A 20,308-nucleotide genomic window follows, 5' to 3' on the forward strand; every position below is an offset into this window, starting at 1 on the left:
TGCCCTCTCTGGTGTGTCTAAGTCCGAAAACAGCTACAATGTACTCATAAATAAAATTTAAAAAATTATTATTTTTTAAAAAGTTTTTTTTAAAAATGGGGATTTTCCATACCAATCCGGGAGAGAAGAATTTCACAGAGCATCATAGGTCGTGGGGGAGGAAAATAAGGACAGTCTGTGGACAATATAGAACTACCACAAGGTGCGGATGCCACCTAGCGGCCAGAATGGTGAAAGCAGCCTGGCGCTCGTCGCACTCCGGACCTGCAGCTCTCGCTGAACAACGGGTGGGACTTCCGGTGGAACAACCGGATGCTGTAGTCTGATTTTGGTCGGCGGAACCACAAGACCCGTGGTCCTTCGCGCCACACCGCGCAGGCGCAACGAGGCGGGGCCGGTCAGTCCTAGACTCTGAGGGGCCGCGGCTGGGTTGAATCGGCTTCTCCCGGGGTCTGGGATCTGGGTTGTGAGGAGGTGAGGTGAGGCAGCACTGAGCGGTGGGCACCATGTCGAGGCAGGCGAACCGTGGCACCGAGAGCAAGAAAATGGTAACTGAGCGCGTGACCCGGCGGGCCGGGCGGAATTGAAGCTTCCTGGGAAGGGGCCTGGTGCTGGCGCTCCAAGTGATTGTCAAAAGAGTCCTGCTGTGAGCTGTGGGATGGGGAAGTCCCAAAGTGGGTCAGTCCCTAGACGTCCGGCGCTGGGGCAGGTTGAGGGACCCCTGAGTTGCCTCCCCCGCCCCGCTACGCCCGGGTCTCTCGAGGTCAAGTGCATCTCTGTGCTAGACCAATAATAGTGACGGTAGTCAGTAATAGTAACAACCATTTACTGATCTCTTACTGTGTTTGTACTAAGCTATTGCTTCCGTTATGTCATTATTAGAAGGTGGATACTGTTTTGGCATCTTACAGCTCAGCGAAGCTTATGTGATCCAGATTTACACTTAGGAAGAGTTAGGATTTGAACCCATGCCTCTCTCCATTTCCAGAATGAATATTTCAGACAACTGACTATTGTGAGTATTGTGAGACTAACTTAGATAGTGGTCCTGTTAGAAGGAACTTGCCATCTAACATTAAGGAGTGAGCCTGCCTAAGTCCTCAGTTGCCCTTATAATAGTTGAGAGGGTAACTGTGGTTCCTTTCCTTACCTGGGAGTAGTCGGTCCGGAGAGTCAGATCGATGTCAGTTTTCTCCAAATCCCAAGGAAAGAGGCTTTCTTGTCAGGTGTTTCTTCTTTGTGGTTTGGGTTTTTTTTTTTTTTTTCCTTTAGTATATTCTTTTGCAGAATACCCATGCTTTATGCCTTTGTTTAGGAACTTAAAACTGAACATCTGGAGTGGAGATGTAGCTCAGGTTGGTAGAGTGTCTGCCTAGCATGCACAGGACCCTGAGTTTAATTCCCAGTGCCACATAAACTAGGTCATGCACGCCTGTAATCCCAGCCCTTGGTGGTAGAGAAAAAGGGTCAGGAATTAATGTTTGTCCTTGGCTCGTGATTAAATAGAGGCCAACCTGGGCTACTTGAAACAATTTTTAACACAGAGTGTTGTGGGGTGGGGTGGGGTGGGGTGGGGGGTGGCTGTGCCTCAGGTTGGGGATGTCACTCAGTGGCAGAACGCATATGCAGAGTACTCTGAATTCAGATGTGACCAAACACCAAGCAGACCAATCTGAGGTTGGGCTCTGACTAGATCTCGACTCTGGACAGGATGATAAGACTTTCCTCACCTTTGTGTCTTATACCAGGAAGAGGCAGCGTAAACAGAAACCCTGTTGTTCCAGGCTAGTTTTTTTTTTTTTTTCCTTTTCTTTTTTTCAGAGCTGGGGCCCGAACCCAGGGCCTTGCGCTTGCTAGGCAAGCGCTCTACCACTGAGCTAAATCCCCAACCCCTCCAGGCTAGTTCTTAATAATCCTTTTTCTCTCAGACCACTTTTTAAGACACTGATGACAGCAATGATTCATCTCTACACAAATATTAAAATACACAAACACAAACTTAGTAACCAAAGTTGGGTTTGATCCCAGCACCACAAACACAAAATGCAAAATACCTACATCATACACATACATTGGTTTGCATTTTCCAGGGATTTGTGGGCCTCAACATACTCTGGGGATGACAAGAACTACTTTTGGGGGACTGAAGATGTGACTGAGAAGTACACACATGCATAGTACACATCACACACACACACACACACACACACACACACACACACACACACATCCATACCCATGATGGGGGAGATTTCTGGAAGAAATAACAATAGTGGAGAATGTTGTGCTAGAAAACGTTATCTAGAAGAAAATACATGTTCCTTGGCATTTTCAAGTGACTATAAGTTTCTTTAGCTACGAAATGGGGGCAGTGGTACCCAAGATTAGAGGAAAGAGTGTTAACTCCTTGGTGATAGGAGTAGACACCTATTCCTTAGGCTTTGTTTCCTATTATCAATATTTGTTTGATTTCTCTTGGAATCAGTATTGACGTTGTTTGTGTGAGCCAAGGTCTCTCTACATTGCCCTGACTGACCTTGCTCTGTAGACCAGGCTAACCTGGAAACCAGAGATCCCCCTGTCTCTGCCTCCCAAGTGCTGGGATGAAAGCAGTGCACCGGGGTTGGGGATTTAGTTCAGTGGTAGAGCGCTTGCCTAGTAAACACAAGGCCCTGGGTTCCGTCTCCAGCTCCGAAAAAAAAAAAGAAAAAAAAAGAAAGCAGTGCACCATCATACCTGGCCGTTTTGAAGTATTATATTTTGTTTGTTCTTGTCTAAGATGTATTAGTGTGTGTGTGTGTGTGTGTGTGTGTGTGTGTGTGTGTGTGTGTGTGCTCGCCGCGCCTGCATGAATTTATGTACATCATGTGAGTGCAGGTGCCCTTGGGGCCAAGGATTTATTGGATTCCCTTCCATGACAGGAAGTTATGAGTCGCCTGATGGGGTTCTGGGAACCGAACCTGGGTTCTCTGCAAGAGCAGTAAGGATTCTTAACTTCTGAACCATCTGTCTAGCACCAGTATTGAAGTCTGTAGCATCCCTTGGGTATGAACCTGCAGTCACCCCTTCTAGTATTCTTGTGTGGTAACTAGGGAGGTCAGAAGCTCCTGCTCTCAGAGCTACAGCCGCTGCTGTCTCTGACTGGAAGAGCCTTCCCCTAGGTCCTCATGCAGTGCACGCCTTCGTTCACACGTGCTCAGATCTGACGCCCTGCGAGAGGCCTTCCCTGGACAACTGACTGGTTCCGCATATCACTGTCTTCTTCATTTTTTTTTTTTTTTTTGGAGCTGGGGACTGAACCCAGGGCCTTGCGCTCGCTAGGCAAGCGCTCTACTGCTGAGCTAAATCCCCAACCCCTGTCTTCTTCATTTTAAATACCTCATTATAAATTATGTGTTTCCTTTTGAATGGGGGAGGGTTCGAGTTTTCAAGACAGGGTTTCTCTGTGTAACCCTGACCGTATAGACCAGGCAGGCCTTGAACTCAGCGATCCACCTGTCTCTACCCCAAGCTCTTAGACTAAAGGCATGCTCCCCACAACTCCCAAGCTAATTTTGTTTAGTCAGTCCTATGAGAATGGAACTCATGCGGGGCGAGGGTTTGTCCCTTCCAGCCCTCCAGTCCTAGCGTCTAGAACAATGCCTGCCACGGACAGTCTGTCTGTTGAGTGAATGAAATTAGGGACTGCATTTCTTTTTTTTTTTTTTTTTTTTTGGTTCTTTTTTTTCGGAGTTGGGGATCGAACCCAGGGCCTTGCGCTTCCTAGGCAAGCGCTCTACCACTGAGCTAAATCCCCAACCTGGGGACTGCATTTCTTACTCAGTTCCTGCTGATACTACTCTGGGCTTGCCATATCGTTCTCCCTGTGGTCACCTCTGTGTGTTTGAGACAAGGTTTTTCTAATTATCCAAGGCTCACTTCCAACTCCTATTTCTCCTGCCTGTTTCCCCAGTGCTGGGGTTACAGGCATGCCTAGCTATTACCTTTTTTCCTTACATAGATTTACTTATTTATTGGGGGTGGGGTATCTTAGTTAGGTTACTGTTGCTGTGATGAGACACCGTGACCAAAAGCAACTTGGGGAGGACAGGTTTATTTCATTCTCAGTTCATCATCAAAAGAACTGTGGGCAGGAACTCCAGCAGGACAGGGACCCGGAAGCAGGTACTGATACAGAGGTCACGGAGGGGTGCTACTTACTGGCTTGCTCATCGTGTCTTGCAAAGCCTGCATCTTATAGAACCTATGATCACCGGCCGAGGACTGGCATCCCCTACAACAGGCTGAGCCCTCCACCAGTCATTAGTCAAGAAAATGCCCTACAGTCTTATGGAGCCATTTTCCCAACTAAGATTCCTTCCTTTAAGAAGACTCCAGCTTGTATCAAGTTGATAGAAAACTAGCTAGTACAGGGAAGATACACCACAGTATTTGTGGAAGTCAGAGGACAACTTGGAGGGGTCCGTTCTCTCTTCCCACCATGTGGGTCCTGGGATCTAACCTAGGTTATCAAACATAGCAACATAGGCACCTCTGCCTCCTGAGCCAGTGCCTGCTCTGACTCTTTCCCTTCCGCTGTTTGGGAACAATGCCCTCTAGTGGCCCTCTTCCAGGTAGCCCAGCCTTGAGCACACAATTACTGCATTTCACATAAACCTTCCAACACCTAAAGGGTCAATGCACCCAAGTTATCTGATGCCTATTTTTTTAGTTCCTGCCAAGCAGTCCTACAGCAGTCCATCTGTCCAACACACTCTACCTGAGCCCCAGCTATGTGCAGAGCTCCCTGGAGTTCCAGCCTATATGCTGTGGTAAACGCAGAGATGGAGTCCTTGACTGTACCTGTTCCCAACAACAGGGATATTGTACTGACTGGGACTGGGGCCTGTTTTATTGCTTCTTTACTGACACCCCCTTCCCCTCATTGCTGGGGATTGAACTTAGGGCCTAGGCACGTGCTGGGCTAGTGGCTACCACCGAGCCCCATCTTCAGTTTCTCCATTGTTCCAAACACCAGCCAGCCTCAGCATCTTTTGAAATTTTCCTGACCTTAGTAAGGTAGTGGCAGTAGATATGACATTATAGGGCTGTGGAGGAGTAATTGAAAATGTATGTCAAGCTGGCAGCGTACTGGTAACACTGTCAGCCGGCCTCCTTAGGAGCATTATTAATCTTTCCCTACATTCAGGTACAATATCAGTGAGCCTTCCTGACATTTGTTCTTTGTTTTTCCTACCTCATAGCTCCACTTCTATTTATTTCATGTGTGTGTGAGTGTTTTGCCAGCATGTTTGTCTGTATACCGTGTGTGTATCTGGAGGAGGCCAGAAGAGGGCATTGTATCCCCTGGGACTGGAGTTACAGACAGTTGTAAGCCTTCAAGCCTTCATGTGGGAATCGAACCCAGGGCCTCTGGAATAGCCGCCAGTGTTCTTAACCACTGAACCATCTCTCCAGCCACACACTAATTCTGTTTTAAAAGTATGAAGACTTTTAAGTTATATATTCAAATTGTTCTAAAGAGGCTGGGTTCATAACAGGCTGGAGACAGTCTTGTGTATTAATAGAACATGTGGAGAACCTGAGTCAGGAACCCCATTCCCAGGTCCCAGGCATGTCTGTTTTGTGGCACTGAGCACAGTTGTCCAGAACCCTGCCTTTTCTTACTGGTGCCCTGGGGGCTGCACGTGCAAGGAGCTGCTAACATTGTGATTTGCATATAATTTGGCAGTCATGTGGGCGGAGGCTCCTGGAGTCTTCATCCAAGGACTCATTAATAATGGAAGGAAAACTCTCCTGACTTAACGCTCTCGTGCCAGCTTCCCCGACTGGTAACTGCTGGATTGTCTCCATCCATTCATGCTCAGGCTGTTCCAGTGCCAAACCCCTGACTTTAGTAAAGAACGGTTCCCTCCTTAATAGCCTCCTTTCAGTTGGCGTATCTGGCAAATGGTCTCTTGGAGATACCCAGGTCTGACTGTTTTAGTTGCGTTCAGAGAGCTTCCTGCTCCCAGCATTGATTTTCTTTGACTCTAGTGCAGCGAAGATTTGTTTTAATTGAGGGGGCTTATTAATATTGCAGTTGTGGGGTAGAGTGGACACGCTGAGCATTGCCTGGGAAACATTTGGGTTTTGTTCCCCCCCAGAGTACTTTTTCAGGTCTTAGTTGTTTAACCTTGAGCTGATCACTCCTCAATCCGGTCTTAGTGTCTCTTCTGGATTGATGCCTGCCTGTGGTTTACTGAGTTCTTATGGGCTACGAAATGAGATAAAGAAGCGTCCTGTTCTGGTGAGGCATGGTGGGGGATCCTTTTAATCCTAGCACTTAGGAGGCAGAAGAGGTGGCTCTCTGTGACATCATGGCGTGTCTGATCTACAGAACAAATTTCAGGTCAGCTAGGATTGCACAATGAGACCATCTAGGAAAAAAAAAAGAAAGAAAGAAAAAGAGAGCATTGTTCTTGCAGTGACCCCACCACAAGGCATGTGATGTGGGAGAACACAGGGTTGTAAGGTCTTAGGCCTTAATGCTTTAGTTTTTTTTTTTTTGTTTTTTTTGTTTTTTTTTTTTTTCTTGGAAGTCTTATACAAGCCTCTATTCAATGGCAGGGAGTAGAGGGAATAGCTCCAAGGCAGTCTTTTTTTTTTTTTTTTTTTTTTTTTTTTTTTTTTAGGAGCTGGGGACCGAACCCAGGGCCTTGCGCTTGCTAGGCAAGCGCTCTACCACTGAGCTAAATCCCCAACCCCTCCAAGGCAGTCTTGATCAATGACTCACAACACCTGTAACTCCAGCTCCAGGGGAATCCAAGACCTCTGGCCTCCTTGGGCACCTACACTCAACTCACATAGACATAGCCACCAAAGACAGACACACATACACATAATTTAGGGAGGGAGGAGGAGAGAGAGAATATCATGCCAGGACTGGGTACTTTACTGCAGTCCATAGAGTACTGAGTTTGTTCCATAGCAACACATGCACACACAATAAAAATAGAAAAATGGGGTCAGCAAGATGGCCCAGAGGGTAAACACCCTTGCCAATAAGCCTGATGATCTGGTTTGATCCTTTGGCTCCACATGATGGAGGGAGAGAGTGAATCCTGCAAACTATATTCTGACTCTCACAACAGGCACCATGGCACATGCGTATGCACATAAACTAAATAAATAAACAAATAAATGTAAAACACACACACACTCACACACACACACACACACACACACACACACACACACACACACACACACACACACACACACACTGCAGTTACATGAAACAGAAGTGAAAGAAACTGCAGGTACTAAGACCAAGAATAAAAATACCAAGTCTGTGGCAGTAGAAAAGACGCCATTGGAGTTAGACTGAGGAATGTTTTCTGGTGCTGAGGATCAAACCCAGGGCACTGGGCACGCCAGGTGGGTTTTCTGCCACTGAGGTACATCCCCAGCCCTCAGAGACAAACATGTTAACAGCACATTCAGTCCAGTGGATTCCCTCAGAAATGGCCCATTTTAGCTTCTGAATAGAGACAAAGAGACCTGTCGTTTTTTTGTTTTTTGTTTTTTCCCTGGAGCTGGGGACCAAACCCAGGGCCTTGAGCTTGCTAGGCAAGCGCTCTACCACTGAGCTAAATCCCCAACCCCTGAGACCTGTCGTTTTTATTAACAAGCTGCAAGCACTAAGCTGGACAGGTCTGAGTTGTTCTATGTCTGTAAGGCTGCCCCTTTCCCAGCCGCGTGGTCCTTTCTCTTCAACCTGAGTCTTGCCCTGGCTCAGTCTGGTCCATGTGTGTCCTCGTGGCTGCTCTCTCATTGTGATCTCCTGGGGAATCCTGGTCCCCTCACACGGTCTCTCCACACCTCCTTCTCGTGGTCTTTCTCTATTTCTGTGGTCTCTCTGGAACCCCCTCACTGGAATTGGAAGTCTTTCTATTCTTTTCTGCTCAGCTAATTGGCTGATCAGCTCTTTAGTAAACCAACTGGGAGAGAGAAGAATTTGTATATAACTCTGAGACAGGTGCTGCTAAATAACAATGTTAGGGTCTGCCCTGTCCTCAGGCTCCATCCAGAAAGCAGCGTTTGGATAATGCACAGACCGCCTTTACACGGTGCACAAACCATCCCCAACACGTCCTCCTTTTAGTCCAATGATCTCTTATACTGATCAACTATATACAATAGTAACAATCATGAAAACTTGTCGAGTAAAATTACATTCAGAACGTCTAGTCCATTTGTATTTGGTAACCTTTGAAAGAGTACTCGATTATCTATCCTATCTTGGTGAGCTTAGAGTTCTGAACTTAAAACATTTTCTATCAAAACTTGTATGTATAAATCTAAGAATAGCTTCTTAGACCTTAAAACATTTTCTCAAATCCAAAACAATTTAAGGCTGATTGTGAGACTATAACTACTATAACTGTCTAGTCTTCAACTCCATCAGAGACCTGAGAAAGAATAACTATTCCCTGAGTGCGCAGGAAGTACAGGCAAGCAGCTTATAAACTACAGAAATGACAGGGAGCTGGCTGCCTGGACAGTCACCTACTTTTTTTTTTGTCATTGGAGCATCTATCTTCGGCCTTCTGGCCCGGAATATAAAAGACTTTTTTGTGAAGCAGGAATATTGAAGGACTTTCCCACCTTGTCCTTGCAAAGTTCAGCAGCCAGCTTCCCTGCATTCTGTTTGTCCAGTTTGGACAGCATTCTGTGTGCAGTTGAAGCAAGGGCAGTCTTGCTCAGTGGCTAGCAAACTCATAAGGAGGTTCTTCTCCTCATCTTCTTAGAAGTAGTGTCAGGGTACTGCCAGGGGCAGACGTCACTGTCATGAAAAGCCTTTTATTAAAACATCTTTAAATGCTATATTCTGTAGGTCTCTGAGGCTTTGGAAGAACATCTATCTGTCTGTGATATGTCTGAATTGTTTGTTTCTAACCATCTGGTTAACTTTGAAAACATCTATTGCAAGTTAAATGACGCTAGTTTCTGTAATTAACTAAACTAGTATCTAACATGACCATAAGTTTGATTGACTTGCATTTCTTATTTATGTTAAACAGTTTGTTAGGTTTGTTTTTTTTTTTTTTTTTTTTTTTTTGGTCTTTTTTTCGGAGCTGGGGACCGAACCCAGGGCCTTGTGCTTCCTAGGCAAGCGCTCTACCACTGAGCTAAATCCCCAGCCCCTGTTAAACAGTTTGTAAAGTAGCTTTCAAAAGGATTAGAATTTAACATTGCACTTTTAAGAAAGAGGTAAATTCCCAAAACAAGAGTGGAAACATATATAAACAGTGTGTTGTAACAAGATATAACCTTAAATCTGTATCAATTTACAAAGTCTGTACCAAGTGTAAAATATTTGGCTTATTAGTGTTTTTTGGTCTAGGAGTAGATTCAGTAATTTACCCTTTAACCAAGTCTGGCCTGCACCCACTCTTCCGGTCCAGAAAGCAGCATTTGGATAATACAAAGACAACCTTTACACAGCGCACAAACCCATCCCCCAACAAACCTCTGTGGTTTCTAACATGGTCGGTCTGTCACAGTGGGGCCTGACTCCCGCAGCTAACTCACTGTCCTGACGTGATGAAGACCCTCAGTAAACGGGTTTGGGGAGGAAATGGTCTGTTTGGCTTGCGTGATCCAATCACAGTCCAACATTGAGGGTAGTAAGAGAAGGAACATGGAGGCAGGAACTGAGGCACAGACCAAGGAGGATCAAATGCTGTTTCCTGGCTTGCTCTTCCAATACAGCCCAGGGCCACCTCAGTGTCACCACTGACAGTAGGCTAGCCTCTCCCTCATCAGTCATTAATCATTGCTGGAGAGAGAGCTCAGTGTGGCCTGGGTTCTATTTTCAGCTCCCATACAGTGGCCCACAGCCATCCCTAACTCCAGTTCCGGGGTTAGCGTTTGCCCTCTTTTGCCCCCATTGGCATCAGGTATGCACATGGCATCACATGCTACTCGTACATACAAATGCTCTTAAAAGGTTAAAAGTTATCGGTCAAGAAAACATCCCCACAGGCTTACCTACAGACAGTGTGAGGGAGGCACTTTCTCAGCCGAGGCTCCCTCCTCTCAGTTGACCCTACTGTGTGAGCAGCACAGTAATAGAAACCAGTTTGCATCCTTGTGTTCCAGGTATATGAAATGCGTGTTCTTGGCTACCGAGATGGATTAGTGGGTAGAGGCCCTTGCTGCTAAGTCTGACAGCTTGAGTTTGATCTCTGGGACCCACATAGTAGAAGGCAAGAACTTACTTTCAAAGGTTGTCTTCTTGGCCTGGAGAGATGGCTCAGCGGTTAAGAGCACTGACTGCTCTTCCAGAGGTCCTGAGTTCAATTCTCAGCAGCCATGCGGTGACTCACAACCATCTGTAATGGGATCTGATGCCCTCTTCTGGTGTGTCTGAAGACAGCGACAGTGTACTCACATATGATAAATAAATCTTAAAAAAAAAAAAGTTGTCGGGGTTGGGGATTTAGCTTAGTGGTAGAGCGCTTGCCTAGCAAGCACAAGGGCCTGGGTTCGGTCCCCAGCTCCAGGAAAAAAAAAAAAGTTGTCTTCTGACCTCCATACACAACCCTGGCACACGTGTCCTCATGGACATGTGTGTGCACACACACAAATGTGATTAAAATTTTTAATTTTTATTATTTTTACCTTCTTTAGTTTTCCAAGACAGTTTCTCTTTGTAGTCTTGGCTGCCCTGGAATTTGCTCTGCAGACCAGATAGACCTCAGACTGCCTGCCTCTGCCTCCCAAGTGCTGGGATTAAAGCCTGCGCCACCTCCGTCTATCTTTATTGCTTTATTTTTGAAGAGTATGTGTTGCTGTCCTGTGTAAGGTCTGCATGAGTCTGTGTGTACCATGTGTCTACAGGCGCCTGCTGAGGCCAGGGGCTTGTTGACTCCCTGGAAATGGAGTCATAGGCAGTGCAAGCCACCAGATGTGGGTTCTAGGAACTAAACTCAGGCGCTCTGGAAAAGCAGTAAGAACCCTTAACCAATGAACTATCCTGCCCCCAATATTGTATTCTTAGATCTACCCATTTTTTTCAGACAAATACCAATGTATCAAAAGGATCATTAATTCTTTTCCCCTATATTGTTGACTTTGAAGAGAAGTTGCCCTTAGGGTAATGGGCTCTCTGGATCTTTTTCTGCCAACCCAGGTTCTCCCAGAGTTGATAACTCCTCCCATGAGCAACAGAGATCCTAGGCCTTGGGAGTACAGCCTAAGTCCATGTCAGGCCCCTCTGTGAGGTTAGGGGAAGCCATTGATCACACCTGCCCTGAAGCAGAAGTTGGCATGACTGACCCCAGTTATTGGCTGTTCCTCCCACTCCAAGTTCAGGTGACCCAAGCTGGCAGCTGTGGCAGTGACTGGGTAGGCAGAGGTCGCTGCTGTCTTTCGCAGACATCTTTAGATGACTTCAGGGTGCCTGATGTGCCTTCTATGACCAATTCACAGTGGGTGTGGCTGCAGTCCTGTCTGCCTGCTGCTCCACGGGGGGGGGGGGGGGGGGGGTGGGGTGGCCTTCCTGGAATCACAGGGGTTGTAGCCAGGCTGATCCAGACCTGCCCTGAACCTTTTGTGCTGCTTGGTCCTAATTGCCTTCTGCCTCTCTTTCAGAGTTCAGAGCTGTTCACGCTGACCTATGGGGCACTTGTCACCCAGCTGTGTAAGGACTATGAAAATGACGAGGACGTGAATAAGCAGCTGGACAGAATGTGAGTGAGCTCCTCTCTCACAAGAGGCAGCAGGAGCAGCAGGCTCCCAGCATACTGCATCTGTGCAGTTCTGTGAAGCTAACATTTGGGGTACACTTAGGAGGCTATGGGGGTATTGTCCCCATCTCCTCCTTTAGCTGACAACAACCTCATGTTTAGATATGAGATGTTTTGACCTTGTAATGGCCTCTTCTCTGGTTTCTTTCCAAGGGGCTATAACATTGGAGTCCGACTGATTGAAGATTTTTTGGCAAGGTCAAATGTTGGAAGATGTCATGACTTTCGGGAAACTGCTGATGTCATTGCTAAGGTCATTTACCTGGCCACCTGATCTCCTGAAGTTTGTAATTGCTGACCAATGTCACTGTCTCCCTTAATCTCCCCAAAGACAGATTAGGCAGCTCTTTGGAGCAAAGCAACCTTCTCGGTGGTTTGGGAGTAACCCCCAGGCAAGAGTGGCTGGGCTCGCTCTTGTGTGTTAGGGTCTCACTATAGCTGAGTGTAATGGCGTGTGCTGCAGTCCCCACACTTGGGAGGAAAACTGCAGAGTCCCAGCAAGTCTGTGGTCAGTCTAGTCTATTTGTGAATTCTAGTCAGCCATGGCTACATAGCAAGGTCCTACCTACAGACAGACAAAGCTAGCGGGCGTGTCTACCCCAGTGAAAGTAAAGCCCAATTTCATCCCCCTTGGAAGTGTAGCAGAGTGCTGTAGCAGAGGTTTGAGAGTTCGAATTTTGGGCAGTCGAGGCTCAGACCTACAATTCCAGCACTCGGAAGACAATGGTGGGACAGTTGCTGCAATGTCACGGCCAGTGCAGGCAGCCCGAGCTACAGAAAAAAGTAAAGCAAAAATAACCCTCCTGGGTCAGACTTCAGTTCAAGGCAGCTGCCCTCCAGTGGGGCAGGCAAGCAGTGAGTTAGTGCTTAGTTGTGTGGTGCCTGAAGGAGAAAGAGGAGTCCTCATGGGTGCCCTTTCCCAGATCTCTAAAGATCTGGGGCCACAGTTTTGTTCTGAGCCCTTCGCAATGGCATAGTGCTCACTGTTCTCCATTCTGTTCTCCCGACAGGTGGCGTTCAAGATGTACCTGGGCATCACTCCAAGCATCACCAACTGGAGCCCAGCTGGAGATGAGTTCTCCCTCATCTTGGAAAATAACCCCTTGGTGGACTTTGTGGAGCTCCCCGATAACCACTCAGCCCTCATTTACTCCAATCTCCTGTGTGGGGTGTTGCGGGGAGCCCTGGAGATGGTGAGTAGCGCTTTCTGCCTCCCACGGCATCTGAGCTCGCTGGCAGTGTGGTAAATGTGTGGCTGAATGGAGGAGAGAAAAGGGCTTTGGCTCACCCAGCCTCTTACTGTCCAAGGGAATCCTGCTGCTGAGACAAGATCCAAGTCAGACTCCTCTGCCTAGTCACAGTCCCTCCTTCCTGACACGCCTGAGACAGTGCTGCTCCCTGTGAACAGTGGACAGCAGCCCCGTCCTACACTAGTTACCTGGACCACAGTCTAAATGGATTGAGGCCTCTCTCTCTCCCTCTCTCTCTCTCTGTCTCTCCCTCTCTCTCCCTCTCCCTGCCTCTCTTCCTCTCCCTCTCCCTATCTCCCTCCCTCCTGCTCCCCTCTCTCTCTCCATGGGCATTTCTGATCTAGCCTCATGGAGGGGTTCCCCAGAGGCTGTGGTTTGGCATCTGTCCATTCTATTCCTCAGGTCCAGATGGCTGTGGAGGCCAAGTTTGTCCAGGACACTCTGAAGGGAGATGGCGTGACAGAAATCAGGATGAGGTTCATCAGGCGGATTGAAGACAATCTCCCAGCTGGAGAAGAGTAAGCATCTCTAGGACTTGGGCAGCCAAGAGGAGCGCCTGCAGGGATGAGAACAGCAGGCGCTCGCCTCCTCTGCCCCTGGAGCTCAGTGACTTTTAAACTGGTGTTATATATTCTTCTAACCGTATTTCCATCCTCCACGCTAATAAAGAGCAGGCTGACAGTCTGTTTGCCCCACAAGTATGTACCTCAGAAGGGGGGTTCTTTGTTCCGTTTCCCTTCAGAAGGGCAGGATTACTTGCCCTTGGTTGGACTAAAAGAGCTCAAATCATTTTACATTCCTGTGAATTTTCCAAAGCCAACCCACTTTGACCCCATTAAGGGACAAGCCTGATACATCTGCGCCTTCATGACGCCATTGGCAAATGGCTGTAGGGAGTCTTGGGTTGTGGAGGGGAGGGAGAGCGCTGGGAAGGGGTGGATAAGAATTGTTGGCTGTAGTGACACACTGTAGTCTTGCCAGGCCACGGAAGCCAGTCATGCCGGAAACACCGGCTTCTGGGAAGCCGCCCAGGTCTCATTCCTCCCTGCTGTTTGGAGGCAGCATCTCCTCTTTTTATGGAGGGCCCGTCCTTTTTTCTTACAAATTCTTCAATAAAGACACATTCTTGAGTGAAGTCCCAGTCCTGTCATGTTTTCCTTCTGCTCAGCATGTGAAGTTTGACTAGAGCTGAGCGTGTGAGCCGTGGGGCCCAGTCCTGCTTACCGCACACAGCAGATGCCGGATTGAGTCTATCTGGTTGATGGTTCTGTTTTCATTGGAGAAAGCCAAGGTCCAGCCACCTGAGGCCATGAAGCTGTCAAGTGGAGGAGACAGCAGGCTTTGAAAGACACACAAACCCCGGTTCTTAACTAAAGTTCTGAAGGCTGATTAGCACCTAGGGTCACTCTCCAGCCTTGGGATAGCTTTGCCTTGGGAGCAGGGGATGAAGCGGAGGTCTCAAACATAGTAAGCAAGCACTCTGCACTGTGCTCACTCCCAGTTCCCCATACACCTTTGCTGATCTCTCGAGCACACCTTTAGTCCCAGTACTTGGGAAGCAGATGCATGCAGATCTCTGAGTTCAAGGCCAGGTTGGTCTACAGAGTGAGTTCCAGTACAGCCAGGATTGCACAGAAACCCTGTATTGGAAAAAAAAAAAAAAAACAAACAAACAAAAAACTAAGAAACGGAACAACAAAAACTTTCATTTCTTTATAATAGGATTAAATTCTCTAGGCTGGCCTTGAACTTGCAATCTTGCTGAAGCTGGATATAGATCCTTTTCACCAGAGCTAGACAGATGGTTAAAATGATACAGAGTGTGTGTGTGCGTGTGTGTGTGTGTGTGCGCACGCGCGAGGGTGGGGTGGCTCTCATATTCCCACATACTGTGGCCTGCTGACTCAGCCTCTGCCACCCCATGTGTTCTGAGGTCAAACTTGGGTAGTTAGGGGTGGTAGCAGGTGCCTTTACTCCAAGCCTTCTTGCTAGCCACAAGTAGGCTTTTTTTTTTTTTTTTTTTTTTTTTGGTTCTTTTTTTCGGAGCTGGGGACCGAACCCAGGGCCTTGTGCTTCCTAGGTAAGCGCTCTACCACTGAGCTAAATCCCCAGCCCCCACAAGTAGGCTTTTAAAAAAATGTTCTAAAATTAATTTCTGTGTCTGCATGTGAGCTACTCTGGGTTCTGGGAATCAAACTGCAGGCCTCTGGAACAACACTCAGTTGTCCTAACCACTAAGCTATCTCTCCAGACTCCAGAGAGCTCTTAAAGAGAGGAGACAAAGGTTGTCTCAGGCCCATTCTTTAGGACAACCTTGAATTTGGCCAAGTTCTTGGGAAACTGGACTGAGGTTTTCCCTGGTGAACATGCCTGAGAAGAGCTGGCTGCATCGTGCTGGAAACATGGCTTGATCATGAGGATGGGACCAGGGTTCCCAGGGCTCAGGAACATGGTGGTTTGCACAAGACTTCCCTCAGCTGTGGTAGACCACTGAGGAATAACGTCACATTTATTTCCCCAGGTAGAGGGAGGTGACCCTGTAGGATCCTATCCTTGGAGCCTCTTTCCCTCTTCCTGCAGATACATTCTGGGGCTCCATGGAAGACACTTTGTTTTGGCCAACTGGAGTTGGGTTGGGACCCAGTATAATGCAATTATCCTGTCATACCAGATTTGAAGGAAGGAAGGAGGGAGGGAGGGAAGGAAGAAAGGAAGGAAGGAGGGAAGGAATGAAGGAAGGAAGGAAGGAGGGAAGGAGGGAAGGAATGAAGGAAGGAGGGAAGGAAGGAGGGAGGGAGGGAAGGAAGGAAGGAGGGAAGGAAGGAAGGAGGAAGGGAAGGAAGGAAGGGGGAAGGAAGGAAGGAGGGAGGGAAGGAAGGAGGGAGGGAAGGAAGGAAGGGGGAAGGAAGGAAGGAGGGAAGGAAGGAAGGAAGGAGGGAAGGAAGGAGGGAGGGAAGGAAGGAAGGAGGGAAGGAAGGAGGGAGGGAAGGAAGGAGGGAAGGAAGGAGGGAGGGAAGGAGGGAGGGAAGGAAGGAGGGAGGGAAGGAAGGAAGGAGGGAGGGAAGGAAGGAGGGAAGGAAGGAAGGAGGGAGGGAAGGAAGGAGGGAGGGAAGGAAGGAAGGAGGGAAGGAAGGAGGGAGGGAAGGAAGGAAGGGAGAAGGAAGGAAGGAGGGAAGGAAGGAAGGAGGGAAGGAGGGAAGGAAGGAAGGAAGGAGGGAAGGAAGGAGGGAAGGGGAGGAGGGAAGGAAGGAGGGAAGGAAGGAAGGAGGGAAGGAAGGAGGGAGGGAAGGAAGGAAGGAAGGAATGAGGAGATGACTATTAGGACTCACAAGAAAAGCTCTGTGTAGTATGTGTGAACCCTGTCAAAAATCAACTGCACTTCACTGTAAGGGTTCTTCTTTCTCCCTCTCTGTGTACCACATTTTACTTCCCAGCAGCCATTTTGGCATGAGGTTTTTGAGATCTCCTTTCCCAGAAATGACTTTAAGCATCATGGGAGTTCCAAAACATGGAAACAAGACCTCCTTTGTTGTTTTTTTTTCCCCACCTACAGCCCCACAGTTGAGAGGTGTGCACATTGGGGGTACTAAAGGACAGAGAGTGGCTGCCCCAGCACCCTAGTTAGGTGCTATCTCTCCAGATCCTATCCCTCCCCACCTTGTGTTCACCCTGTAGTTAATGAAAGGTAGTCCAGGCACCCCCTCAGCCCTTCCCCACCCTCCCTGTACACCATACACTCTGTTCCAGCAAGATGAAGCACCATAGGCAATCTCTTACAGGAAATGCTGACTAGTGGGGAGCGATTCTGGGGACCCTTAGCCGGTGACTGAGTTCTGGGGCTAAAGGACAGCCTTTAGGTCAGGCTAGTTGGGCCGAGCTCTGGAGAAGTCACATTTTACAGCCTTTAGCCACCAGAGGTCTCCAGGTCACCAGCAGATCATCCAGGAAATTGACAGTTGGGACTTCTTTCTTTCTTTCTTCCTTCCTTCCTTTCTTTCTTTCTTGTTGTTTTTTCTTTGTTTTTGTTTTTTTTTTTTTGGTTGGGACTTCGGTTGTTTTTTGTTTTTGTTTTTAAATTTGCTCAAAGATGCACCTGATGAGGTAAATCTTAGAAGCTTGTTAAGGCATGGAGTATCCTCTAATTACCCCCACGAGACCCAACAGCGAAGCTCACACGGCCACCAGGCTCGGTGTCTCCCTGTTACACTCAAGGCATTGGAAGAATCTATTGGCCAGGCCCTCTGGCATCACACACTCCAAAGTGAGCCTAGCCTTCTGAGCTACACAAGCTAACTCTGAGTCCTCCCTTAACCAGTCCCCCTTCCTGAGTGGAGTCCAGAGCTCCAGCCCCAGGACTGGACCCTGATGTAACTGTCCTCTTCCTGCCCCAGACCCCACCTTAGTGAAGTCTCCATATTCAGACTACACCTCCTGGAAGGTTGGCCTCCCTTGATGGGCATCCTGGTCCAAGAAGTGACGGCAGCAGAGGCCTTAGGAGCTGAAATCGCATTAAGTGAAATTAAAATAGTCTCCTAACAAGTGGTTCATTGTGGCGGTGAGAGGTGGGGGCTAGGAAAGCATCCTCCGTCCTCCGGGAGCTTAAGTGCTACCATGTGCTGTTCCTTGGAAGCCAGTGCTAGTGGGAGGGGAGGGTGGCGGCAGGCGGAGACGTGTAGTTACTGCTGTTACTGCTCCTGAGCCTTTGATGTGAGGCCAGGCCTGACCCCAGGACAGCCGCTGGCCACTGCTAGGGGGGCTGTGGGGTTCAGCACATTCCTGGGGGCAATTTACACTCTGGCAGGAGCAGAGGAAAGTTTCTACTGTGGGGAAGGGAAGGGGACAACAGCAGTAGAGGTTGGGGAGAAAGTGTTGTAAAGATCTGCAGAGGGAACCAAGGCACAAGGCTCCCTTGTACCTGGTTTGGGCGGAGGCCTCTGTTGGTGCTTAAATCACCTTCTTACCACACTGGCTAGTCCAAGTTAGCCCAGGGGATGCTGGGAACAGCTGTTCTTTCCTGATGGTTCTGGCTGGGAATGTCAGCTGAACCAGCATCTCCAACTGAGCTGGGCCAGAGGAAGGGCCGGGAGGAGAGATGTGCAGGGGCGAGAGAGCACGGGTGAGCACACACGTGGTGTGTAACAAGCACTAATATTTATGGCAGAGCCGCTGTCAGCCGGTACTGGAGAAGCAGCTCCCCCTGAGTGTTACAACCTAATCACTACTCTATGTTGCAAAAGAGGGACTGAGGTACCTGGGTAGTACTGGGTACGTGCCGGATTTGAACCCGAGTAATCAAGATGTGAGCATTTCACTCTGTCTTGTACATGTTGTGGATGAGTTTGTGTTTCCTTGTGCTTGTTTGTGTGTAAACCTTTTGACATTTTACGGTGGTAGGGTTTCATGTAGCCCAGGATGAGCTCAGGCCTCAAACTCATCTTGTCACAGAGGATGACCCTGAACTGATGCCTTTGTCTCCCAAGTGCTAGGATTACAGGCATGTGCCACCAGAGTTTGAATATTTTCTTTAATAAAAAAATGTAGGGGTTGGAGATTTAGCTCAGTGGTAGAGCGCTTGCCTAGGAAGCGCAAGGCCCTGGGTTCGGTCCCCAGCTCCGAAAAAAAAAGAAAAGAAAAGAAAAAAAATGTAAGCAGGGCAGTGGTGGCACATACTGTTAATTCTAGTACTCAGGAGGCAGAGGCAGGCAGATAAGGCTGAGTTTGAGGCTAGCCTGGTCTACAGTGTGAGTTCCAGGATAGCCAGGGCTACACAGAGAAGCCCTGGACACACACACACACACACACACACACACACACACACACACACGAGAGAGAGAGAGAGGGGGGGGGGGGACAGAGGGACGGAGACAGAGACAGAGAGACAGAGAGACTGAGAAAATATGTACTTGGGCCTGCAAAATAACTCAGTATGCAAAGGCAGGAATTACCAAGTCTGATAACCTGAGTTTGACTCCTAGAACTTACACGCTAGGAGAGAATCAATTCCCAAAAGTTGTCCTCTGACCTCCACACATGTACTGTTGCATACAAGAGTTCATACACGGGGGGCTGGGGATTTAGCTCAGTGGTAGAGCGCTTGCCTAGCAAGCCCAAGACCCTGGGTTCGGTCCCCAGCTCCGAAAAAAAGAAAAAAAAAAAAAAGAGTTCATACACGGGCTGGAGAGATGGCTCAGCGGTTAAGAGCACCCGACTGCTCTTCTAGAGGTCCTGAGTTCAATTCCCAGCAACCACATGGTGGCTCACAACCATCTGTAAAGAGATCCGATGCCCTCTTCTGCTGTGTCTGAAGACAGCTACAGTATACTTATATATAATAGATGAATAAATCTTTAAAAAAGAAAAGAGTTCATACCTACATTTAAGAAATGTAAAAAGCAGAGGACTGGAGAGATGGTTCAGTGCTATAGAGCAGTGGCTGCTCTCCGGATCATCCTCACAGCAGCTCACAATGGGCTGTAACTCCTTTTCCAAGGAGACAGAAGCCCTCTTCTGGCATGCACAGGCACCAAATGTGCACACAGGACACAGATACTAATGTGTATGGCAAAACAACCATACACATTAGAAGAGAATACATTTTAGCGGGACAGTGGTAGTTCACACCTTTAATTCCAACACTTACGAGGCAGAGGCAGGTCGATTTCTGAGGTTGAGGCCAGCTTGGTCTACAGAGCTAGTTCCAGGACAGCCAGGGAACCCTGTCTCAAAATACAAACAAACAAACAAACAAACAAACAAACAATAGACCTATGCTAGCTGGCCTAGGTTCCGTCTTATGTGCCAGCAGTTTCTGCCCATTGCTAAAAGCAGTGTAAGGGGAAGAGAGGCTGAAAGTGAGAGGCAAGTGGTCCCAGCTCTGCCCTCAGTGGCTGCTGGACATCTGTTGTGGATGCTGAACCTGAGTTTTTAGGGAAAGCAATTTCAAAAACACTTGCTGATTGAAAGGTGCAACAAAAGAAGGTCAGTATGTCGACTTCTTAGCGTAGACAGAGTATTCCTTAATTGGCAGCTATAATTAATGTGGCTGTTACCGGGGAACTGTCTCGCAAAGCCACTGTATGGATATATGAGTGTGTGAGGGTTGTGGTAGGGTAGTCTTGTGAGGGTGTCAAATCAATGTCTCCCTAAGCACCTAGCATAGCTTTTCAGTGCAACAAGGAATGTGTTCTGTAAATGTTCACTGAGTGCTGACTGTCAGAGGTGGAGAGGCTCTTAGGAAGAGGAGGATGCGGGTAGGTTCCCAGG

General features: G+C 48.1%; 1 protein-coding gene across 3 annotated transcripts; it reads left to right on the plus strand.

Moving 5' to 3' along the window:
- Positions 1 to 400: 400 nt before the first annotated feature.
- On the plus strand, positions 401 to 14,180 carry Trappc3 (trafficking protein particle complex subunit 3). Of its 3 annotated transcripts, none has more exons than XM_087549983.1 (5): positions 401 to 1,015; positions 11,641 to 11,738; positions 11,949 to 12,048; positions 12,806 to 12,988; positions 13,448 to 14,180. In XM_087549983.1, coding segments are annotated over exons 2-5 (405 nt in total). In that variant the 5' UTR covers positions 401 to 1,015; positions 11,641 to 11,736; the 3' UTR covers positions 13,568 to 14,180.
- Positions 14,181 to 20,308: the final 6,128 nt, after the last annotated feature.

The sequence above is a fragment of the Rattus norvegicus genome, chromosome 5 (genome assembly GCF_021556685.1).
Source record: "Rattus norvegicus strain SHRSP/BbbUtx chromosome 5, alternate assembly SHRSP_T2T, whole genome shotgun sequence".
NCBI classification, from domain to species: Eukaryota; Metazoa; Chordata; class Mammalia; order Rodentia; family Muridae; genus Rattus; species Rattus norvegicus.

Coding starts and splice junctions, on each gene's coding strand:
- Trappc3 (XM_087549983.1), top strand. Junction 12,049..12,805: donor CTGCTGATGTCATTGCTAAG/GTCATTTACCTG, acceptor TTCTCCCGACAG/GTGGCGTTCAAGATGTACCT. Junction 12,989..13,447: donor TGCGGGGAGCCCTGGAGATG/GTGAGTAGCGCT, acceptor TCTATTCCTCAG/GTCCAGATGGCTGTGGAGGC.